Source organism: Notolepis coatsorum (genome assembly GCF_963971535.1).
Source record: "Notolepis coatsorum genome assembly, contig: SUPER_7_unloc_7, whole genome shotgun sequence".
Lineage (NCBI taxonomy): Eukaryota > Metazoa > Chordata > Actinopteri > Aulopiformes > Paralepididae > Notolepis > Notolepis coatsorum.
The window spans coordinates 127,432-153,931 of NW_028174874.1; the positions used below are offsets into that span (position 1 = coordinate 127,432).

Sequence of the window (26,500 nt, forward strand, 5' to 3'; positions counted from 1 at the left end):
ATAAGTTTAAATGAAGCTTTGAGAAGAAGAGGATGGGTTTTAGTATAGAGCCCTGGGGAACCCCCAGGAGATCAGTGCTGAACAGGGTATATTTTCTGTAGAGACCGAGAAGCTTCTGCTTGAAAGGTAAGAGCGAAAGCAGTCTAAAGCTTTGTCTGTAATGACAACCCATTGCTTGAGACAGTCACACAAACGCACACACGCAACACACACACACACACACACACACACACACACACACACACACACACACACACACACAAACACCACTGACCTGAGAGTCTCCAGTCTGCATCCTGGACTCCCCAGTCCAGCAGAGAGCAGCTTCACTCCTGAATCCTGCAGGTCGTTGCCACCCAGGTCCAGCTCTCTCAGGCTGGAGGACTCGGAGCTGAGCACTGAGGCCAGAGCCTCGCAGCAGCTCTCTGAGAGGTTACAGTCACTCAGGCTGGATGGAGGTACATAGAAAGGAAATCCATGTTTCGTCTCGTAATATATTATGCTGCTCTACCATTACAAAACACCTTGCAGGATATTATTTATTTATTTATTTTGCATTTTATTTTGGATTTCATGTTCTTGTGTTTTGTGTTTTTGCTTTGTTCTTGATTTTGTTGTGATGTTTCTTCTTGACTTGTTTAAAGAAGACGTGTCCGGCCCATGGGGACATTAGTGTGTGTTGTCGCGCCTTACAAATACATTTGATTTGATAATATTTCCCTTTAAGGCTACATTGGGACGTGTGAGATGTACAGTAATAAAAAGAAGCTTGATTCCACAAAGAATAATTTATCTTTCTTTCTGTCAGAGTATGCTTTGTGTTGGAGCCAGATTCAGTTGATATTAGTCATGCATAATGTGTGAAAGAATATTACTTGAAATGATGATTAGAAATAATTTAATTCATGACAATTTGATAACATCTTTTGATGAATGTGGATTTGAATGTGTGTTGCCTTGACAACATGGAAGTGTGTCTGGACCAGCCCAGTTGGACAGGTGACTGCAGCACCTAAGCTGGTGAACTCAGTGTAGCAGAGGGCTGGGGTCCAAGTCAGTATAACTAGTCAGTATAACTAGTCAGTATAACTAGTCAGTATAACGCTGGGGTCCTAGTCAGTATAACTAGTCAGTATAACTAGTCAGTATAACTAGTCAGTATAACGCTGGGGTCCTAGTCGGTATAACTAGTCAGTATAACTAGTCAGTATAACTAGTCAGTATAACGCTGGGGTCCTAGTCAGTATAACTAGTCAGTATAACTAGTCAGTATAACTAGTCAGTATAACGCTGGGGTCCTAGTCGGTATAACTAGTCAGTATAACTAGTCAGTATAACTAGTCAGTATAACGCTGGGGTCCTAGTCAGTATAACTAGTCAGTATAACTAGTCAGTATAACGCTGGGGTCCTAGTCAGTATAACTAGTCAGTATAACTAGTCACTAGTCAGTATAACTAGTCAGTATAACTAGTCAGTATAACTAGTCAGTATAACTAGTCACTAGTCAGTATAACTAGTCAGTATAACTAGTCAGTATAACGCTGGGGTCCTAGTCAGTATAACTAGTCAGTATAACTAGTCACTAGTCAGTATAACTAGTCAGTATAACTAGTCACTAGTCAGTATAACTAGTCAGTATAACTAGTCAGTATAACTAGTCAGTATAACTAGTCACTAGTCAGTATAACTAGTCACTAGTCAGTATAACTAGTCAGTATAACTAGTCAGTATAACTAGTCACTAGTCAGTATAACTAGTCAGTATAACTAGTCAGTATAACTAGTCAGTATAACTAGTCACTAGTCAGTATAACTAGTCAGTATAACTAGTCAGTATAACTAGTCAGTATAACTAGTCAGTATAACTAGTCACTAGTCAGTATAACTAGTCAGTATAACTAGTCAGTATAACTAGTCACTAGTCAGTATAACTAGTCAGTATAACTAGTCAGTATAACTAGTCAGTATAACTAGTCACTAGTCAGTATAACTAGTCAGTATAACTAGTCACTAGTCAGTATAACTAGTCACTAGTCAGTATAACTAGTCAGTATAACTAGTCACTAGTCAGTATAACTAGTCAGTATAACTAGTCAGTATAACTAGTCACTAGTCAGTATAACTAGTCAGTATAACTAGTCAGTATAACTAGTCACTAGTCAGTATAACTAGTCAGTATAACTAGTCAGTATAACTAGTCACTAGTCAGTATAACTAGTCAGTATAACTAGTCACTAGTCAGTATAACTAGTCACTAGTCAGTATAACTAGTCACTAGTCAGTATAACTAGTCAGTATAACTAGTCACTAGTCGGTATAACTAGTCAGTATAACTAGTAACTAGTCGGTATAACTAGTCGGTATAACTAGTCACTAGTCAGTATAACTAGTCAGTATAACTAGTCACTAGTCAGTATAACTAGTCAGTATAACTAGTCACTAGTCTGTATAACTAGTCAGTATAATTAGTCAGTATAACTAGTCAGTATAACTAGTCACTAGTCAGTATAACTAGTCAGTATAACTAGTCAGTATAACTAGTCACTAGTCAGTATAACTTGTCAGTATAACTAGTCACTAGTCAGTATAACTAGTCACTAGTCAGTATAACTAGTCAGTATAACTAGTCAGTATAACTAGTCAGTATAACTAGTCACTAGTCAGTATAACTAGTCAGTATAACTAGTCAGTATAACTAGTCAGTATAACTAGTCACTAGTCAGTATAACTAGTCACTAGTCAGTATAACTAGTCAGTATAACTAGTCAGTATAACTAGTCACTAGTCAGTATAACTAGTCACTAGTCAGTATAACTAGTCAGTATAACTAGTCAGTATAACTAGTCACTAGTCTGTATAACTAGTCACTAGTCAGTATAACTAGTCAGTATAACTAGTCACTAGTCAGTATAACTAGTCAGTATAACTAGTCACTAGTCAGTATAACTAGTCAGTATAACTAGTCAGTATAACTAGTCACTAGTCAGTATAACTAGTCAGTATAACTAGTCAGTATAACTAGTCACTAGTCAGTATAACTAGTCAGTATAACTAGTCAGTATAACTAGTCACTAGTCAGTATAACTAGTCAGTATAACTAGTCAGTATAACTAGTCAGTATAACTAGTCAGTATAACTAGTCACTAGTCAGTATAACTAGTCACTAGTCAGTATAACTAGTCAGTATAACTAGTCAGTATAACTAGTCAGTATAACTAGTCACTAGTCAGTATAACTAGTCAGTATAACTAGTCACTAGTCAGTATAACTAGTCACTAGTCAGTATAACTAGTCAGTATAACTAGTCAGTATAACTAGTCACTAGTCAGTATAACTAGTCAGTATAACTAGTCACTAGTCAGTATAACTAGTCAGTATAACTAGTCAGTATAACTAGTCACCAGTCAGTATAACTAGTCAGTATAACTAATCAGTATAACTAGTCAGTATAACTAGTCAGTATAACTAGTCACTAGTCAGTATAACTAGTCAGTATAACTAGTCAGTATAACTAGTCAGTATAACTAGTCAGTATAACTAGTCACTAGTCAGTATAACTAGTCAGTATAACTAGTCAGTATAACTAGTCACTAGTCAGTATAACTAGTCACTAGTCAGTATAACTAGTCAGTATAACTAGTCAGTATAACTAGTCAGTATAACTAGTCAGTATAACTAGTCACTAGTCAGTATAACTAGTCACTAGTCAGTATAACTAGTCAGTATAACTAGTCACTAGTCAGTATAACTAGTCAGTATAACTAGTCACTAGTCAGTATAACTAGTCAGTATAACTAGTCAGTATAACTAGTCACTAGTCAGTATAACTAGTCAGTATAACTAGTCAGTATAACTAGTCAGTATAACTAGTCACTAGTCAGTATAACTAGTCAGTATAACTAGTCAGTATAACTAGTCAGTATAACTAGTCACTAGTCAGTATAACTAGTCAGTATAACTAGTCAGTATAACTAGTCAGTATAACTAGTCACTAGTCAGTATAACTAGTCAGTATAACTAGTCACTAGTCAGTATAACTAGTCACTAGTCAGTATAACTAGTCAGTATAACTAGTCAGTATAACTAGTCACTAGTCAGTATAACTAGTCAGTATAACTAGTCACTAGTCAGTATAACTAGTCAGTATAACTAGTCAGTATAACTAGTCACCAGTCAGTATAACTAGTCAGTATAACTAATCAGTATAACTAGTCAGTATAACTAGTCAGTATAACTAGTCACTAGTCAGTATAACTAGTCAGTATAACTAGTCAGTATAACTAGTCACTAGTCAGTATAACTAGTCAGTATAATTAGTCAGTATAACTAGTCAGTATAACTAGTCACTAGTCAGTATAACTAGTCAGTATAACTAGTCAGTATAACTAGTCACTAGTCAGTATAACTAGTCAGTATAACTAGTCAGTATAACTAGTCACTAGTCAGTATAACTAGTCAGTATAACTAGTCAGTATAACTAGTCACTAGTCAGTATAACTAGTCAGTATAACTAGTCAGTATAACTAGTCACTAGTCAGTATAACTAGTCAGTATAACTAGTCAGTATAACTAGTCAGTATAACTAGTCACTAGTCAGTATAACTAGTCAGTATAACTAGTCAGTATAACTAGTCACTAGTCAGTATAACTAGTCAGTATAACTAGTCACTAGTCAGTATAACTAGTCAGTATAACTAGTCACCAGTCAGTATAACTAGTCAGTATAACTAATCAGTATAACTAGTCACTAGTCAGTATAACTAGTCAGTATAACTAGTCAGTATAACTAGTCACTAGTCAGTATAACTAGTCAGTATAACTAGTCACTAGTCAGTATAACTAGTCAGTATAACTAGTCACCAGTCAGTATAACTAGTCAGTATAACTAATCAGTATAACTAGTCAGTATAACTAGTCAGTATAACTAGTCACTAGTCAGTATAACTAGTCAGTATAACTAGTCAGTATAACTAGTCAGTATAACTAGTCAGTATAACTAGTCACTAGTCAGTATAACTAGTCAGTATAACTAGTCAGTATAACTAGTCACTAGTCAGTATAACTAGTCAGTATAACTAGTCAGTATAACTAGTCAGTATAACTAGTCACTAGTCAGTATAACTAGTCAGTATAACTAGTCAGTATAACTAGTCACTAGTCAGTATAACTAGTCAGTATAACTAGTCACTAGTCAGTATAACTAGTCAGTATAACTAGTCACCAGTCAGTATAACTAGTCAGTATAACTAGTCAGTATAACTAGTCACTAGTCAGTATAACTAGTCAGTATAACTAGTCAGTATAACTAGTCACTAGTCAGTATAACTAGTCAGTATAACTAGTCACTAGTCAGTATAACTAGTCAGTATAACTAGTCACTAGTCAGTATAACTAGTCAGTATAACTAGTCACTAGTCAGTATAACTAGTCAGTATAACTAGTCAGTATAACTAGTCACTAGTCAGTATAACTAGTCAGTATAACTAGTCAGTATAACTAGTCAGTATAACTAGTCACTAGTCAGTATAACTAGTCAGTATAACTAGTCACTAGTCAGTATAACTAGTCAGTATAACTAGTCAGTATAACTAGTCAGTATAACTAGTCACTAGTCAGTATAACTAGTCACTAGTCAGTATAACTAGTCAGTATAACTAGTCAGTATAACTAGTCAGTATAACTAGTCACTAGTCAGTATAACTAGTCAGTATAACTAGTCACTAGTCAGTATAACTAGTCACTAGTCAGTATAACTAGTCAGTATAACTAGTCAGTATAACTAGTCACTAGTCAGTATAACTAGTCAGTATAACTAGTCACTAGTCAGTATAACTAGTCAGTATAACTAGTCAGTATAACTAGTCACCAGTCAGTATAACTAGTCAGTATAACTAATCAGTATAACTAGTCAGTATAACTAGTCAGTATAACTAGTCACTAGTCAGTATAACTAGTCAGTATAACTAGTCAGTATAACTAGTCAGTATAACTAGTCACTAGTCAGTATAACTAGTCAGTATAATTAGTCAGTATAACTAGTCAGTATAACTAGTCACTAGTCAGTATAACTAGTCAGTATAACTAGTCAGTATAACTAGTCACTAGTCAGTATAACTAGTCAGTATAACTAGTCAGTATAACTAGTCACTAGTCAGTATAACTAGTCAGTATAACTAGTCAGTATAACTAGTCACTAGTCAGTATAACTAGTCAGTATAACTAGTCAGTATAACTAGTCACTAGTCAGTATAACTAGTCAGTATAACTAGTCAGTATAACTAGTCAGTATAACTAGTCACTAGTCAGTATAACTAGTCAGTATAACTAGTCAGTATAACTAGTCACTAGTCAGTATAACTAGTCAGTATAACTAGTCACTAGTCAGTATAACTAGTCAGTATAACTAGTCACCAGTCAGTATAACTAGTCAGTATAACTAATCAGTATAACTAGTCACTAGTCAGTATAACTAGTCAGTATAACTAGTCAGTATAACTAGTCACTAGTCAGTATAACTAGTCAGTATAACTAGTCACTAGTCAGTATAACTAGTCAGTATAACTAGTCACCAGTCAGTATAACTAGTCAGTATAACTAATCAGTATAACTAGTCAGTATAACTAGTCAGTTAACTAGTCACTAGTCAGTATAACTAGTCAGTATAACTAGTCAGTATAACTAGTCACTAGTCAGTATAACTAGTCGTATAACTAGTCAGTATAACTAGTCACTAGTCAGTATAACTAGTCAGTATAACTAGTCAGTATAACTAGTCACTAGTCAGTATAACTAGTCAGTATAACTAGTCAGTATAACTAGTCACTAGTCAGTATAACTAGTCAGTATAACTAGTCAGTATAACTAGTCAGTATAACTAGTCACTAGTCAGTATAACTAGTCAGTATAACTAGTCAGTATAACTAGTCACTAGTCAGTATAACTAGTCAGTATAACTAGTCACTAGTCAGTATAACTAGTCAGTATAACTAGTCACCAGTCAGTATAACTAGTCAGTATAACTATCAGTATAACTAGTCACTAGTCAGTATAACTAGTCAGTATAACTAGTCAGTATAACTAGTCACTAGTCAGTATAACTAGTCAGTATAACTAGTCACTAGTCAGTATAACTAGTCAGTATAACTAGTCACCAGTCAGTATAACTAGTCAGTATAACTATCAGTATAACTAGTCAGTATAACTAGTCAGTATAACTAGTCACTAGTCAGTATAACTAGTCAGTATAACTAGTCAGTATAACTAGTCAGTATAACTAGTCAGTATAACTAGTCACTAGTCAGTATAACTAGTCAGTATAACTAGTCAGTATAACTAGTCACTATCAGTATAACTAGTCAGTATAACTAGTCAGTATAACTAGTCAGTATAACTAGTCACTAGTCAGTATAACTAGTCAGTATAACTAGTCAGTATAACTAGTCACTAGTCAGTATAATAGTCAGTATAATAGTCAGTATAACTAGTCACTAGTCAGTATAACTAGTCAGTATAACTAGTCACCAGTCAGTATAACTAGTCAGTATAACTAGTCAGTATAACTAGTCACTAGTCAGTATAACTAGTCAGTATAACTAGTCAGTATAACTAGTCACTAGTCAGTATAACTAGTCAGTATAACTAGTCACTAGTCAGTATAACTAGTCAGTATAACTAGTCACCAGTCAGTATAACTAGTCAGTATAACTAATCAGTATAACTAGTCAGTATAACTAGTCAGTATAACTAGTCACTAGTCAGTATAACTAGTCAGTATAACTAGTCAGTATAACTAGTCACTAGTCAGTATAACTAGTCAGTATAACTAGTCAGTATAACTAGTCACTAGTCAGTATAACTAGTCAGTATAACTAGTCAGTATAACTAGTCACTAGTCAGTATAACTAGTCAGTATAACTAGTCAGTATAACTAGTCAGTATAACTAGTCACTAGTCAGTATAACTAGTCAGTATAACTATCAGTATAACTAGTCACTAGTCAGTATAACTAGTCAGTATAACTAGTCACTAGTCAGTATAACTAGTCAGTATAACTAGTCACCAGTCAGTATAACTAGTCAGTATAACTAATCGTATAACTAGTCACTAGTCAGTATAACTAGTCAGTATAACTAGTCAGTATAACTAGTCACTAGTCAGTATAACTAGTCAGTATAACTATCACTAGTCAGTATAACTAGTCAGTATAACTAGTCACAGTCAGTATAACTAGTCAGTATAACTAGTCAGTATAACTAGTCAGTATAACTAGTCAGTATAACTAGTCACTAGTCAGTATAACTAGTCAGTATAACTAGTCAGTATAACTAGTCATATAACTAGTCAGTATAACTAGTCACTAGTCAGTATAACTAGTCAGTATAACTAGTCAGTATAACTAGTCACTAGTCAGTATAACTAGTCAGTATAACTAGTCAGTATAACTAGTCAGTATAACTAGTCACTAGTCAGTATAACTAGTCAGTATAACTAGTCAGTATAACTAGTCACTAGTCAGTATAACTAGTCAGTATAACTAGTCACTAGTCAGTATAACTAGTCAGTATAACTAGTCACAGTCAGTATAACTAGTCAGTATAACTATCAGTATAACTAGTCACTAGTCAGTATAACTAGTCAGTATAACTATCAGTATAACTAGTCACTAGTCAGTATAACTAGTCAGTATAACTAGTCACTAGTCAGTATAACTAGTCAGTATAACTAGTCAGTATAACTAGTCAGTATAACTAGTCACTAGTCAGTATAACTAGTCAGTATAACTAGTCAGTATAACTAGTCACTAGTCAGTATAACTAGTCAGTATAACTAGTCACTAGTCAGTATAACTAGTCAGTATACTAGTCAGTATAACTAGTCAGTATAACTAGTCAGTATAACTAGTCATAGTAAGTATACTAGTCAGTATAACTAGTCACTAGTCAGTATAACTAGTCAGTATAACTAGTCACTAGTCAGTATAACTAGTCAGTATAACTAGTCACTAGTCAGTATAACTAGTCAGTATAACTATCAGTATAACTAGTCAGTATAACTAGTCAGTATAACTAGTCACTAGTCAGTATAACTAGTCAGTATAATAGTCTAACTAGTCAGTATAACTAGTCACTAGTCAGTATAACTAGTCAGTATAACTAGTCAGTATAACTAGTCACTAGTCAGTATAACTAGTCAGTATAACTAGTCAGTATAACTAGTCAGTCAGTTAACTAGTCAGTATAACTAGTCAGTATAACTAGTCACTAGTCAGTATAACTAGTCAGTATAACTAGTCAGTATAACTAGTCACTAGTCAGTATAACTAGTCAGTATAACTAGTCAGTATATCTAGTCACTAGTCAGTATAACTAGTCAGTAATAATACTAGTCACTATCAGTATAACTAGTCACTAGTCAGTATAACTAGTCAGTATAACTAGTCACTAGTCAGTATACTAGTCAGTATAACTAGTCAGTATAACTAGTCAGTAGTCAGTAACTAGTCAGTAACTAGTCAGTATAACTAGTCAGTATAACTAGTCAGATAACTAGTCATATAACTAGTCACTAGTCAGTATAACTAGTCAGTATAACTAGTCACTAGTCAGTATAACTAGTCAGTATATAAGTCAGTATAACTAGTCACTAGTCAGTATAACTAGTCAGTATAACTAGTCAGTCAGATTAACTAGTCAGTATAACTAGTCACTAGTCAGTATAACTAGTCAGTATAACTAGTCACTAGTCAGTATAACTAGTCAGTATAACTAGTCACTATCAGTATAACTAGTCAGTATAACTAGTCAGTATAACTAGTCAGTATAACTAGTCACTAGTCAGTATAACTAGTCAGTATAACTAGTCAGTTATAACTAGTCACTAGTCAGTATAACTAGTCAGTATAACTAGTCACTAGTCAGTATAACTAGTCACTAGTCAGTATAACTAGTCAGTATAACTAGTCAGTATAACTAGTCAGTATAACTAGTCACTAGTCAGTATAACTAGTCAGTATAACTAGTCAGTATAACTAGTCAGTATAACTAGTCAGTCCTAGTCACTAGTCAGTATAACTAGTCAGTATAACTAGTCAGTATAACTAGTCAGTATAACTAGTCACTAGTCAGTATAACTAGTCACTAGTCAGTATAACTAGTCAGTATAACTAGTCAGTATAACTAGTCACTAGTCAGTATAACTAGTCACTAGTCAGTATAACTAGTCAGTATAACTAGTCAGTATAACTAGTCACTAGTCTGTATAACTAGTCACTAGTCAGTATAACTAGTCAGTATAACTAGTCACTAGTCAGTATAACTAGTCAGTATAACTAGTCACTAGTCAGTATAACTAGTCAGTATAACTAGTCAGTATAACTAGTCACTAGTCAGTATAACTAGTCAGTATAACTAGTCAGTATAACTAGTCACTAGTCAGTATAACTAGTCAGTATAACTAGTCAGTATAACTAGTCACTAGTCAGTATAACTAGTCAGTATAACTAGTCAGTATAACTAGTCAGTATAACTAGTCACTAGTCAGTATAACTAGTCACTAGTCAGTATAACTAGTCAGTATAACTAGTCAGTATAACTAGTCAGTATAACTAGTCACTAGTCAGTATAACTAGTCAGTATAACTAGTCACTAGTCAGTATAACTAGTCACTAGTCAGTATAACTAGTCAGTATAACTAGTCAGTATAACTAGTCACTAGTCAGTATAACTAGTCAGTATAACTAGTCACTAGTCAGTATAACTAGTCAGTATAACTAGTCAGTATAACTAGTCACCAGTCAGTATAACTAGTCAGTATAACTAATCAGTATAACTAGTCAGTATAACTAGTCAGTATAACTAGTCACTAGTCAGTATAACTAGTCAGTATAACTAGTCAGTATAACTAGTCAGTATAACTAGTCACTAGTCAGTATAACTAGTCAGTATAACTAGTCAGTATAACTAGTCACTAGTCAGTATAACTAGTCACTAGTCAGTATAACTAGTCAGTATAACTAGTCAGTATAACTAGTCAGTATAACTAGTCAGTATAACTAGTCAGTATAACTAGTTACTAGTCAGTATAACTAGTCACTAGTCAGTATAACTAGTCAGTATAACTAGTCACTAGTCAGTATAACTAGTCAGTATAACTTGTCACTAGTCAGTATAACTAGTCAGTATAACTAGTCAGTATAACTAGTCACTAGTCAGTATAACTAGTCAGTATAACTAGTCAGTATAACTAGTCACTAGTCAGTATAACTAGTCAGTATAACTAGTCAGTATAACTAGTCAGTATAACTAGTCACTAGTCAGTATAACTAGTCACTAGTCAGTATAACTAGTCAGTATAACTAGTCAGTATAACTAGTCAGTATAACTAGTCACTAGTCAGTATAACTAGTCAGTATAACTAGTCACTAGTCAGTATAACTAGTCACTAGTCAGTATAACTAGTCAGTATAACTAGTCACTAGTCAGTATAACTAGTCAGTATAACTAGTCACTAGTCAGTATAACTAGTCAGTATAACTAGTCAGTATAACTAGTCACCAGTCAGTATAACTAGTCAGTATAACTAATCAGTATAACTAGTCAGTATAACTAGTCAGTATAACTAGTCACTAGTCAGTATAACTAGTCAGTATAACTAGTCAGTATAACTAGTCAGTATAACTAGTCAGTATAACTAGTCACTAGTCAGTATAACTAGTCAGTATAATTAGTCAGTATAACTAGTCAGTATAACTAGTCACTAGTCAGTATAACTAGTCAGTATAACTAGTCAGTATAACTAGTCACTAGTCAGTATAACTAGTCAGTATAACTAGTCAGTATAACTAGTCACTAGTCAGTATAACTAGTCAGTATAACTAGTCAGTATAACTAGTCACTAGTCAGTATAACTAGTCAGTATAACTAGTCAGTATAACTAGTCACTAGTCAGTATAACTAGTCAGTATAACTAGTCAGTATAACTAGTCAGTATAACTAGTCACTAGTCAGTATAACTAGTCAGTATAACTAGTCAGTATAACTAGTCACTAGTCAGTATAACTAGTCAGTATAACTAGTCACTAGTCAGTATAACTAGTCAGTATAACTAGTCACCAGTCAGTATAACTAGTCAGTATAACTAATCAGTATAACTAGTCACTAGTCAGTATAACTAGTCAGTATAACTAGTCAGTATAATTAGTCAGTATAATTAGTCAGTATAACTAGTCAGTATAACTAGTCAGTATAACTAGTCAGTATAACTAGTCACTAGTCAGTATAACTAGTCAGTATAACTAGTCAGTATAACTAGTCAGTATAACTAGTCACCAGTCAGTATAACTAGTCAGTATAACTAGTCAGTATAATTAGTCAGTATAATTAGTCAGTATAACTAGTCAGTATAACTAGTCAGTATAACTAGTCAGTATAATTAGTCAGTATAATTAGTCAGTATAACTAGTCAGTATAACTAGTCAGTATAACTAGTCAGTATAACTAGTCAGTATAACGCTGGTATGCAGCCATGTGGCTTTTGACCACAGCAAGCGCTACTTGGTTAGAAATTGAACTAGAACTCTGTGAAATCGACGACATCTCGCACACTTCCATGTTGCTCTACAACGTCTCGCACACTTCCATGTTGCTCTGCGACGTCTCGCACACTTCCATGTTGCTCTACGACGTCTCGCACACTTCCATGTTGCTCTACGACATCTCGCACACTTCCATGTTGCTCTACGACGTCTCGCACACTTCCATGTTGCTCTACGACGTCTCGCACACTTCCATGTTGCTCTACGACGTCTCGCACACTTCCATGTTGCTCTACGACGTCTCGCACACTTACATGTTGCTCTACGACGTCTCGCACACTTCCATGTTGCTCTACGACGTCTCGCACACTTCCATGTTGCTCTACGCGACGTCTCGCACACTTCCATGTTGCTCTACGACGTCTTGCACACTTCCATGTTGCTCTACGACGTCTTGCACACTTCCATGTTGCTCTACGACGTCTCGCACACTTCCATGTTGCTCTATTCGACGTCTCGCACACTTCCATGTTGCTCTACGACGTCTCGCACACTTCCATGTTGCTCTACGACGTCTCGCACACTTCCATGTTGCACTACGACGTCTCGCACACTTCCATGTTGCTCTACGACGTCTCGCACACTTCCATGTTGCTCTACGACGTCTCGCACACTTCCATGTTGCACTACGACGTCTCGCACACTTCCATGTTGCTCTACGACGTCTCGCACACTTCCATGTTGCTCTACGACGTCTCGCACACTTCCATGTTGCACAGGAGGAACAATCAGTGCTAAAGTCAAGCTTCATGTTGCTATTCAATAAATACCCTAGTTTGAGGAAAACAACTACAAACTCAACTCCACTGATTGATTAAGGGAAAGCGCTTGAGCGCGTCAACCAAGGCCGTACCCAACTGGAACGAAGTAGGACTTTACACTTTGTACATTAACCCTTGTCACTCCCTGGTACCGTTTTCTACTTTCTTAACTTTTTGTGTGTGTGTGTGTGTGAGCACAGCGGTGTCTGTGTTTATTATTATTTCATGAAATTGGGTCCGTATCTTCATTTTTACATATATTTTCATTATGTCAAAAGATTATGATTTGAAATGCTCTAAAACAAAAGTTATTAGTATAGGGTAACAACGTTGTGCCTGGCGTCCGTTTTCATCAGCTCCACTCCCATGTTAAAAGGCATTTTTTTTATCTGCACTCATTCGTTCAATTCTAGATAGAATTATCAAATGCAATCTCTCTACACACTGTCAGTGGTCAATCTAATTATTAATGATGCTGTTCACGATGTAGAACACACGGTGGCGCAATTGCTCTACAGCTCACTTTGCCGGCCACTAAGCAGGCAGGCTGCGGTGATTATGCTGGGGAATGTGGCTGAAGGGCGAGACAGCGCTCAACTCAAAACAACCACCTTTCCACCTCTCCCCTATCGCGTGTCACAGGCTGACATACGAGACCCCCAGGCCGGCCTCCCGCTTCGATGCGGAACTGTCACTAGGGCTCCATTCGCGGAAGTACTCTGGTGCTTCGCCGACAGCGATCTGTGTTCAGAATTATACCGGGAGATTGAGTAATGCTCGCCCGCAGAATATAATAGTAATAATCAGCGCTTACTAACGTTTAGCGTCTCCGCTATTTCTGACCGAATTAGTCAACCTTTCTTTTTTATAATGGCAGATTCTTATTCACAGGGATTTTGTCGAGTTTACACACGCTGTAATGTGGTATAAAAAATGTATAGAAATATGATGAATATGACTTTCTCAGTTTTTTTCAATAAAAACGGACGTGGTATCAAACGAACACGAATTTAAGTGGTTATAATTTGGAAATATTTGTAATTTGTTACAGATATCTTGAGATTAGGCTATTAATGTTAATCATGGGGGAAAAATGTTTAAAAAAAATAGTAAACAGTTAAAATTATATGGCTTTGATCATTTAATCTCTTAAACCCAGTGAGTGTCAAAATCCTAGGGAGCCACAAGGGTATATTTCTTTCTGTCAAGAGTATACCTTGTACATTAACGTATATTTCTTTCTGTCAGAGTATACTTTGTAGATTAAGGTATATTTCTTTCTGTCAGAGTAGACAGAAAGATCCCCCCTTGAATGGCCCTTCTAAGGTTTCTCTCCTCCACATTGCCTGTGGTGCATTTTTTCCTATTGCTCGTTTTTAGTGAGTTTTTCCTTACCTTCGCCTGGGGTATGTCTGGGAGTGTTGCATTTTTATTTTAAATTTTTTTTATCTACTTTTTCTCCTCCTTTTTCTGTGATCTTTCTCTCCCATCCCAATTTCCTCTCGTGCCAATTCTCCCTCCCCTGTCCTGATCGTTGCTTGCATGTGCCCCCCACTGGCCGGTCGTAGGGAGGATAGAAGCCCATCACATGTCCCCTCCGATACATGTGGAGGCAGCCAGCCGCATCTTTTCACCTGCCAGCGCGGACTCTCATTTGGCGAGGAGTAACGTGCGGGAGGCTCACACTGCCCTCGCCATTTCCTGTCTTTTGCTGTGCAGGCGCCCTGACCGACCTGTAGGAGTCACTGTCCGCAACGCCAGATTACCACCCATCGACTCCCCTCCCGCTGACTCCGCCAATCGAGTCAGTATGACGGCCGGCCCAAGCCGGAGGCAACGCTGACACCCGGATTCGAGACCGGAGTCTCTTGCGTTGGTGATGAGCGCAATGTCCGCTGCGCTACCCAGCCGCCCTGTTGCATTAATTTATTTAAAATGTTTTGGACTTTATGGTGTTTTTGTTTTGTTCTTGACTTATTGTGATGTTTCTTCTTGACTTGTTTAAAGAAGACATGTCCGGCCCATGGGGACATTAACGTGTGTTGTCGGTCCTTACAAATACATTTGATTTGATTTATACTTTGTACATTAAGGTATATTTCTTTCTGTCAAGAGTATACCTTGTACATTAAGGTATATTTCTTTCTGTCAAGAGTATACCTTGTAGATTAAGGTATATTTCTTTCTGTCAAGAGTATACTTTGTAGATTAACGTATATTTCTTTCTGTCAGAGTATACTTTGTACATGAAGGTATATTGACTGGGCTTACAGGGACGTCTTGGAGGCTTTGACAACTGGCAGCAGCCTCAGAAGAGCCTCCTCCGATGACGAGTATTTCTTCAGGTCAAACACGTCCAGCTCCTCTTCTGACGTCAGCAACACAAAGACCAGAGCTGACCACTGAGCGGGGGAGAGTTGTTTAGTGGACAGCCCTCCCGCGCTCAGGTACTGTTGGATCTCCTCCACCAGAGAGTGGTCGTTCAGCTCGTTCAGACAGTGGAACAGATTGATGTTGCCCTCCGGAGAAGGGTTCTCCTTGATCTTCTTCTTGACGTATTCGGCGGTTTCCCTGTTTGTCTTCGAGCCGCCTCCTCTCTGCGTCAGCAGCTCTTGCAGCAGAGTCTGGTTGGTCTTCAGTGAGAGACCCAGGAGGAAGCGGAGGAACAGGTCCAGGTGTCCGTTCTCACTCTGCAGGGCCTTGTCCACGGCACTGTGGTACACACTGAGCTCCGGTCGCTCCGGGTTTCCCTTTCCTTGTTTTCTCTTCAGTCGGTTCGCCACTAGACCAAAGACGCGGAGCAAAGGTTTACTTTTCTTATGCCTTTGCGTCGAACTTGATTGTTTAGGTCGGTCAACGGTGTCGGAGGTCGATTGTTCCGGTTGGTCGACAGAGATCGGTTGCGGTTCCGACAGAAGATTGACACCACTGTTGACGAATGAGAGAAAGACGTAGAGAGCGGCCAGAAACTCCTGAACGCTCAGATGGACAAAGCTGAACAACTTGTCCCGCTTCAGACCACACTCCCTGAAGATCTGCGTCAACACCCCCGAGTCAACGGAGGCCGTTTCCACATCGATGTCGCACTCTCTCAGGTCCGCTTCGTAGAAGACCAGGTGGCCTTTCTCCAACTGTTCGAACGCCAGTCTCCCCAGCGACAGGATGATCGGACTGCTCTCCGGGTTCCACTGTGGATCCGTCTCGGCTCTCCCGCGATACTTCACGTTCCCCTGGATGCACTGAAACACGAGGAACTGCGTGTACATCTCTGTCAGGGTCTTGGGCATCTTTCCCCTCTTCTTCCTAGCTCTCAACATGTGCTCCAGAACCGTGGCGGTGATCCAGCAGAACACCGGGATGTGGCACATGATGTGGAGGCTCCGCGACGCCTTGACGTGCGAGATGACTCTGTCGGCCAGCTTCTCGTCGCCGCCGAACCTCTTCCCGAAGTACTCCTCCTTCTGCGCGTCGGTGAACCCTCGCACCTCGGTCACCGCGTCGACGAGATCCCGCGGGATCTGCCTGGCCGCCGCCGGCCGCGTGGTGATCCAGAGGCGAGCGGAGGGCAGCAGCTTGCCCCTGATGAGGCTCGCCAGCAGGACGTCCACCGTGCTCGTCTCCGTGACGCCGGCGCACGTCTCGGCGTCGGCGGTGAAGTCCAGCCGGAGGCGGCACTCATCGAGGCCATCGAGGATGAACAGAACGCGGTACTTGCCGGTGCTGACGTTTAGGTTTTTAGAGTTCTGCAATTCGGTGAAGATATGATAGAGGACCTCCATCTTGATGCCATCGGTGACGTTGCAAATAAGATCGACCAGACACAGGGGTTTGCCCTTCAGCCGGTTCAGCTCTCTGAACTGGAGGGGAAATATGAGGTGGATATCTTGGTTGGCTTTTCCTTCCGCCCAGCTCAGAGTGAACTTGTGCACGAGGAACGTCTTCCCGATGCCCGCGATCCCCTTCGTCATGGTGGTTTTGATTTGCATGTTTCCTCCGGAGGGATCTTTTAAGATGTCCTCACACTGGATGGCCGTCTCTCCGTCCTCCGGACTCCAGGACGCGGCTTCGATCCGTCTGACCTCGTGTTCGGTGTTGACCTCTTCCCTCCCTCCTGGCATGATGTAGAGCTTCGTGTAGACCTGGTTCAGGGGCGTCTTCTTCTCTATGAGCAGCCCCTCGTATATCCCCACAAACTTCACCTTCACATTAGACACGTATAGTGTGATGTCTTCATCTGAAGGACCTGGCAATGGATTCAATATTTGCATTGTTAGTAATACTGTAATACTACTGTACATACTGTAAAGTATGTAGACAGCCACGCCATAGCTCATTGCTCACATGCTCGTTCTACTACTACTGCTACCACCACTACTACTATTACTACTACTACAGTACTGCTACTACAACTACTACTGCTACTACTACTACTACTACTATTACTACTACTACAGTACTACTACTACAACTACTACTGCTACTGCTACTACTGCTACTACAACTACTATTACTACTACTACAGTACTACTACTATTATCACTACTACTACTACTGCTACTACTGCTACTACAACTACTATTACTACTACTACTACTACTACTACTACTACTACTACTACTACTACTACTACTACTACTACTACTATTACTACTACTGCTACTGCTACCACCACCACCACTACTACTAATTAATACTACTACTACTACTACTACTATTGTTTATAATAGCATTACAAATACAATAATTGAGTCTTACTAACTTACAAGGTCCTTTTAATAAGTGTGAGTTCGATAATAGGGCCCTTATAAGTCCTTATAAGATGCTTATTAACAATGTTGTTAATTAACAGACTGTTAACAGATTAACAGTCAACGCGGTTTCATTGCTGGGTTAAGTACTTCTATTCTATTCACATAATACGTTTACTTCATATATCTACTCCATTCACATATATGCCTACCACTTGTATCTATTGCTATGTCCGCCTACTACAATCTCATGAGCTGTCTAACGCCTGTCCCGTCTCCCTGTCTTCCTATGACTTGCTGTCCTGGAGTGTTGACCGGAGTGTTGGACGTCCCGTGACGAAGGCCGGGAGATTGCGACCCCCTCTGCGTGCCCCCCTGTCTTCGGAGGTTTCGTAGTGGTGACCGGAGTGCCGGATGTCCCGCGATGATGTCGGGGAGTTCGCGACCCTCTCTGTGCCACCCCCCCTTCCCCCTGTCTCCGGCTGTCCCTGAGCAACGACCGGAGTGCTGAATGTCCCGTGACTAAGACGGGGAGGACGTGACCCTCTTGCGCCGCCCCTGTGCTTCAAATAGATCCGCTATCAACTCTATCTTTAATTTTTCAAAATGTACAGTTGCTATTGCATGCACTCATCTGTGTTTCACTACACACATGAGTGCATGCTTACCAACTGTCCGTCTGCAACACTACTATCACCGACATCTAAGAAGGGAGATCCCCCCTTGAACGGCCCTTCTAAGGTTTCTCTCCTCCACATTGCCTGTGGAGCTTTTTTCCCTATTGTTAGGTTTTAGTGAGTTTTTCCTTACCTTCGCGTGGGGTATGTCTGGGAGTGCTTGCATTCTTTCATTTATTTGCATTCATCTAAAAAATGTTTGGACCCTATGGTGTTCTTGTTCTGTTCTTGACTTATTGTTATGTTGTCTTCTTGACTTGTTTAAAGAAGACCTGTACGGCCCATGGGGACATTAACGTGTGTTGTCGGGCCCTATAAATAAATTTGATTTGATTTGATTTGATTTGTTAATAATACTATATTACATGTTAATAATAGCATAAGAAACAAGTTTATTGTTAGATTATAAGACATTTATAAGCACTTATAAGAAACGTGTTAACAATTTCCTATGGTAACACTGAGGTCCGTGAACCTGTAATGAATAGAAAAAATCAAATAAAAGAAAAAAGGATCTAAAGACGAATTAACTCGTTTTTGGCCGCCATGCATTGAGCGCCAAAGACGAGTAAACCCGTTTTTAGATCAATTTTTCTTTTATTTGATTTTTTTATTCATTACAGATTCACGGACCTCGGTGTTACCATAGGAAATCATTCTGAGATTACCGGCCACATCCTACTAGGTGGCAGTATCGCCCACCCTTTGAAACCTTATTTCACACCGTGTGTTACATCTAAACCCCTCCGGGCAGATAATTATGATCCAGGCAAGTCTAGCGGTTCACCCGATTGGAACGCGTCCAGGCCACTCGATGCATGTGTTGTGCCGGATTATGTCGGGGACCCGATGGACACCAATACTGGAAATCGCGATCAGACAATTGGAATATTCTTTTTGGAATACCTCCGATCAAAGATAAGGACTATCTGACATCAATTCCACCTTGATCCTACAATGATTTCATATCGATCCAGCTGATCAGCGTGTGTGGTGTTCAAAACGAATGCCGTTGATGACGATCAGAGCATCAAAAAATTACCCCCCCCCCTTGATGCATTCATGATGATGAAACATAATACCTGTTATACACATTTGATTTGGAAATAGTAGCGTATCCAGGCGAGCAACGCCAACGACTTTAGTAAAATTCACATAGCGCCCTATAACTAATTATCCCAGATCACTCCTAAACTATACAATATTCACCAGGGGATAACACGCGAACGTATGCATGAAAGAATTATCTCTTTATTGCATGTTCGACGGGAGAAAGTGACTGTCAAATGACCATAGTATTGTCTCCATAGCTATAATATGGAATATAGATATAGCTCTCCAAACATAGTGACGCACAGAGAAAATAGGCAATGGAAAGCTGGCGCATTAGCTACAGGGATAAGGGTAATGGCTGGCACTGAAAGTGTTAAGAATGTTAGAAGCCTTGAATTTTTATTTTACTATTTTTATTATAATAGCGTTACAAAAACATATATTGAGTGTTATTAACTATTTTGTCATTGTTTAACCTTTAAAGCTTTTCACATTGCTTTATTAAGGTAAATATGCACTTAATAACAGTTAACTAAGCATTTTACAGCTACTGGATCTAAAGTGAGAACAATGACTTATTAAGGTTAATACATCCTTTATTATGCACTTATTAACAGTTGACTATGCTTTAATAATGAGTTAATAAGTGCATGATAAAGGATTTATTAACCATAATAAGAAATTGTTACCGCTTTAGATCTGATAGCTGCTAAAAGCATAGTTAACTGTTAATAAGTGCATAATAAAGGATTTAATTACCTTATTAATAAGGCATTGTTCTTGCTTTAGATCCAGTAGCTGTGAAGTATAGTTAACTGTTAATATGTGTATAGTTAACTGCTAATACGTTTAAGTGTTTTTAACCTTAATAAAGCAATGTGAAAAGCTTAACAATGACACAATAGGTAAGTTATTAATTAATAACACTCAATAAATGTGTTTGCTATAATAAACTCATAAAAGCCTTTATTAACATTCTTAAACTATACAGTCTATAAATTGTGTGCTAATAAATAATATAAAGCATTACCTAATACAAATAATAATAAACTTAATTTTCTAAAACAAATTTAGTATACCACTAAACCTTACCTCCTATATCAAGATAAATGCAGTTACATAATTAATAATTAATTTACCATCTTGATCAGATGCCTTCAGCTCAGATGCCTTCATGTCAGATGTGGTATCAACACCAACTAAGAAGATAGAAAACAAACAAACTCAGCTCAAATCTAAATTAAACTAAATATTATAACATGAGATGGATGCACATATGAATATGTACATGCATATTACAACATGAGATGGATGCACATATGAATATGTACATGCATATTACAACATGAGATGGATGCACATATGGATATGTACATGCATAATACAACAGGAGATGGATGCACATATGAGTACCTGTCTGGAGTTTCTCCACCAGGTCGTTCCGGTTCATCATCCCCAGGATGTGCGGGGTGATGACCAGCGCCCCCTCCAGGCTGTAGGTCTGGACCAGCAGGTCCACCGTGTCCTCTCGGTCTGCCCCCTCCAGACGGCTCTTGGCGAGGGGCGGGTAGCCGTCCAGGACACTCTCTTTCAGGTACCACTTCAGCATCTTCATCTCCTTGTCCTCCAGCTCCATCAGAAGGTTCTGGAGCAGCTCTTTACCCTGAGCCATGGCTGCTCACTGAAGACAACAGAGTAGGTCAGAGGTTCTCATCCAACTAGACTAGATGGCTGGGTCTGGTTTAGGGATGCACAGATACTGATACTGGTACTGTGATGAGGGATTCATCAGGCCATAGCGCCCCACAGCAGAGAGCTGGGAGGAACAGGCAGCATGGCAATCAGCACCCACAGCTGGTGAATCACCCACACCAGAAACTCATCAGGCCTCGTCAGCAGCCACACAAAAGGAGGCTTCTGACAGCACATGGAGAGGTTAGTCTGACTCACCTCAAGCAAGAGCTCACATGTCATTTTTGCCCTAGACGGAGAAGACTGACGGCTGCCCACAGCGTGACGACCGCTGGGACACCACGCCTGGACCGGCTGCCCCTCCCCCCCCCCCCCCCCCCCACGGAATACCTTGGAGTTCACCACAGGCCAGGCAACCCCCCCTAACACTCTTCTCTCTCCCTATGAACAATAAACGTGGTGTTTTGACCCATAACTACATTGTCTGTGTTGTGTTTCCCCAACGCCACAGTACTGATACTGATACTGGTACCGACTGTTGGAGCCAGACTCAGTCCTTATTATTTATTTATTTATTTATTTATTTATTTAAACAGTATTATACAGTACCTTTAGATTAGATCAGAGTCTAATGTATTGTCATTAAACAGCATTATACAGTACTTTTAGATTAGATTAGAGTCTAATGTATTGTCATTAAACAGCATTATACAGTACTTTTAGATTAGATTAGAGTCTAATGTATTGTCACTAAACAGCATTATACAGTACTTTTAGATTAGATCAGAGTCTAATGTATTTTCATTAAACAGCATTATACAGTACTTTTAGATTAGATTAGAGTCTAATGTATTGTCCTTCAACAGCATTATACAGTACTTTTAGATTAGATTAGTCTAATGTATTGTCATTAAACAGCATTATGCAGTACTTTTAGATTAGATCAGAGTCTAATGTATTGTCATTAAACAGCATTATACAGTACTTTTAGATTAAATCAGAGTCTAATGTATTGTCATTAAACAGCATTATACAGTACTTTTAGATTAGAGTCTAATGTATTGTCACTAAACAGCATTATACAGTACTTTTAGATTAGATTAGAGTCTAATGTATTGTCACTAAACAGCATTATACAGTACTTTTAGATTAGATCAGAGTCTAATGTATTGTCATTAAACAGCATTATACAGTACTTTTAGATTAGATCAGAGTCTAATGTATTGTCATTAAACAGCATTATACAGTACTTTTAGATTAGATTAGAGTCTAATGTATTGTCATTAAACAGCATTATACAGTACTTTTAGATTAGAGTCTAATGTATTGTCACTAAACAGCATTATACAGTACTTTTAGATTAGATTAGAGTCTAATGTATTGTCACTAAACAGCATTATACAGTACTTTTAGATTCGATTAGAGTCTAATGTATTGTCATTAAACAGCATTATACAGTACTTTTAGATTAGATCAGAGTCTAATGTATTGTCATTAAACAGCATTATACAGTACTTTTAGATTAGATTAGAGTCTAATGTATTGTCATTAAACAGCATTATACAGTACTTTTAGATTAGATTAGAGTCTAATGTATTGTCATTAAACAGCATTATACAGTACTTTTAGATTAGATTAGAGTCTAATGTATTGTCATTAAACAGCATTATACAGTACTTTTAGATTAGATTAGTCTAATGTATTGTCATTAAACAGCATTATACAGTACTTTTAGATTAGATGTATAATGTGGTGGCGAGTTGGGGGTGGGGGTTGGTGGCGTGTGTGTGTGTGTGTGTGTGTGTGTGTGTGTGTGTGTGTGTGTGTGTGTGTGTGTGTGTGTGTGTGTGTGTGTGTGTGTGTGTGTGTGTGTGTGTGTGTGTGTGTGTGTATGTGTGTGTGTTTGTGGCCGTGTTTGTGTGGATGTGTGTGTGTGTGTGTGTGTGTGTGTGTGTGTGTGTGTGTGTGTGTGTGTGTGTGTGTGTGTGTGTGTGTGTGTGTGTGTGTGTGTGTGTGTGTGTGTGTGTGTGTGTGTGTTTGTGGCCGTGTTTGTGTGTATGTGTGTGTGTGTGTGTGTGTGTGTGTGTGTGTGTGTGTGTGTGTGTGTGTGTGTGTGTGTGTGTGTGTGTGTGTGTGTGTGTGTGTGTGTGTGTTGTGGCCGTGTTTGTGTGTATGTGTGTGTGTGTGTGTGTGTGTGTGTGTGTGTGTGTGTGTGTGTGTGTGTGTGTGTGTGTGTGTGTGTGTGTGTGTGTGTGTGTGTGTGTGTGTGTGTGTGTGTGTGTGTGTGTGTGTGTGTGTGTGGGGTGGCGTGTGTGTGTATGTGTGTGTGTGTGTGTGTGTGATATATTGAGGCTTTATTAGCTTCCTCTTTCTCTCTTACAACAGAGGCAAAGTCACGGTTCCTCTTTTTCCAACTTACCGTTTTTAGACCCGATATATGACCTGATATGACCTGATATACTCATCACATGGAACCAGGCCCAGATCTGACATCACAGTGACATCACAGAGTGGATGCACACTATAGCTTCTGTCGGGGAAGCCAACTCGCTAGACATCTTCAAAAGATAGCTTAAAACCTATCTCTTTGCTCAGGCATTTCAATGACTTAACTGCACTATTCTTACCCTGCCTACTTTTCTATGCTAATTTTATCTTATTTTACACTGCCTATCAAATTCATGTGTCGGTTATCACACTTTTTACTTCTTACTGACGACTATTTTTAAACGGAATCATTTTAAACTATTTTTCACACTTTTTACTGTACATTACATTACATTTTTTACTGTTGTTGTATGTCCGTTCTATTTTATAATTTGTTGACTATTTTTAAACTTAATCATTTTAAACTACTTTATTATTTGTATTACTGAATAGAGAGCCTATTAGGATGCTAGATCCTAATGTGAAACACTGTGATTTACCATACCCTGCTATGCTCACCCATGCCTGTATTTTTACTGTTGTGAAGCACTTTGAACTGCAACCTCTGTATGAAAAGTGCTATACAAATAAAGTTATTATTATTATTATTATTATTATTATTATTATTATTATTATTATTATTATTATTATTATTATTATTATTATTATTATTATTATTATTATTATTATTATTATTATTATTATTATTATTATTATCCCCAGGCCATCAGGACACACACTATAGTTTCTATCCCCAGGCCATCAGGATGCTCAATGACAATAACACTATGTGTAACAACCCATCATCTACACTCACAGTACACACATCCACATGTACACACACTCACTTTAAAACAAACACTCACCTTAACACCCACTTTACTCACTTTAACACACTTTATATGTATTAGTAAAGAGATTTGCACTACAATTCATACCTCATTGCACCTTACCCCTAAGTTTGTACCTCATCGCATTTCTGCATTGTACCTCACTGTTACTCTTTTTACTCTGTATTGTATATTGTATATTATGTATATTGACTGAACACTTTATTTGACGTACTTTTGACTTTTTCTATTTTATACTTTGTATCTATTACTGTATGTAGCACACTCCCAGGGGGCTCATACAGAAAAAAGCATTTCACGATAAAGTATTCTGTATTTTACTATGACAATTCATAAACAAACTTAAACTTGGACTTGAGGAGAGAGGGGTGCATGTTCACACACACACTTACAATATGTGCATCACATTCACATGTTTACAGTTCGAACGAGGTTATACTGTGATATTGATACTGTTTACTGTGATGTAAAATGTAATGATAGAGCGCCGAGAATGAACGCGTTCGAAATACAGTACGTTCAGTTCACGTTCGCCCCCAAAATATGAACGAGTTCGTGAACGAGTGTCGCGCGCGGAGAGAGAGCGACTCGTTACGTGCGACGCCGGCCGCCCCCTTCAAGGCAATGGTATAGGGGGAAACGCTGATCAATAATCACAGTGTGATGGAAATGCCAGTATTCTGATTGCTGTCTGTGGTTCCATATGGGTTGTGGCAATAATGTTTACAAATAATAGCTCGCAGCAACGTATTGAAAAAAATAACTATAAAGTAGTTCATTTTTGAAACCATGAACTTTAGTTCAACATTTTTTATTGTGAAATGTGAACTGAACTAGTCCATTTTAATATGTGTGAACTGTGAACTGAACTAGTTCATGTAGAAAGTGAACTTTCCCAACACTGTATAAAAACAAGTTCAACATTGTTTTTGACGAATAAAGTGACTGCCAGAGATGTGCCCTTCCTGCTGACTTGTCGTACAGAACCAAGTCGCTTTGGATCAAAGCATCAGCTAAATGACTAAATGTAATGTATAGCCTATAGACAGCCCTTCAGCAAAGTACCTATACGTAGTCACACAAAATGTAAATGTAGTTTAGCTCAACATATAGGGTAAGTCCACATCGTAGCAGTAAAACCAATCAACTTATTTCAAGCATATCATTAAAATATTAAATATAGCTTTTCCATAGAGCTTTCATAACTCTTGGGTTATCAAATATGAAAAGAAAATATGTGAAATCAACCTTGATGGCGCGCCCGTCTGCTGTCGGGGAGTTGATGTTATGAAGCAAGACACTTCCTACAAGCACATACATGAGAGAGAATGCTGGAGAGAGAGGGGGGGGGGGAGAGATGATGCGTAAGAGAGAGAGAGAGAGAGAGAGAGAGAGAGAGAGAGAGAGAGAGAGAGAGAGAGAGAGAGAGAATGATGCGTAAGAGAGAGAGAGAGAGAATGATGCGTAAGAGAGAGAGAGAGAGAATGATGCGTAAGAGAGAGAGAATGATGCGTAAGAGAGAGAGATGATGCATAAGAGGGAGAGAGATAGAGAGAGAGAGGGAGAGAGAGCGAGAGGGGGGGAGAGAGAAGGGGAGAGAGAGAGAGAGAGAGCAAGAGAGGGGGAGAGAGAAAGAGAGAGAGGGGGGAGAGAGAAAGAGAAAGAGGTAGAAAATGCTGGAGAGAGAGGGGGGGGGGGG

The 26,500-nt window shown here is 38.4% G+C and overlaps 2 protein-coding genes across 2 annotated transcripts in view; both read right to left on the minus strand.

Moving 5' to 3' along the window:
• The window catches only part of LOC311232767 (NLR family CARD domain-containing protein 3-like), a gene marked incomplete at its 5' end in the record, with an annotated part of 38,963 nt that extends 21,642 nt beyond the window's left edge, over positions 1-17,321 (minus strand). Inside the window, 3 exons of the mRNA XM_084338347.1 lie at positions 275-448; positions 15,625-16,135; positions 16,280-17,321. Coding sequence (XP_084194473.1) covers positions 275-448; positions 15,625-16,135; positions 16,280-17,321 — 1,727 coding nt within the window. The remainder of the gene's footprint in view (positions 1-274; positions 449-15,624; positions 16,136-16,279) is intronic.
• Positions 17,322-20,524: 3,203 nt separating this feature from the next.
• Positions 20,525-26,069, minus strand: LOC311232771 (caspase b-like; the record flags this gene model as incomplete). The annotated part of the gene is made up of 4 exons (XM_084338350.1): positions 26,050-26,069; positions 21,245-21,512; positions 20,971-21,030; positions 20,525-20,556 (listed from the first exon to the last, which is right to left on the minus strand). The coding sequence occupies exons 2-4, from the start codon at positions 21,501-21,503 to the stop codon at positions 20,525-20,527; spliced, it is 351 nt and encodes a 116-aa protein (XP_084194476.1). The 5' UTR covers positions 21,504-21,512; positions 26,050-26,069.
• Positions 26,070-26,500: the final 431 nt, after the last annotated feature.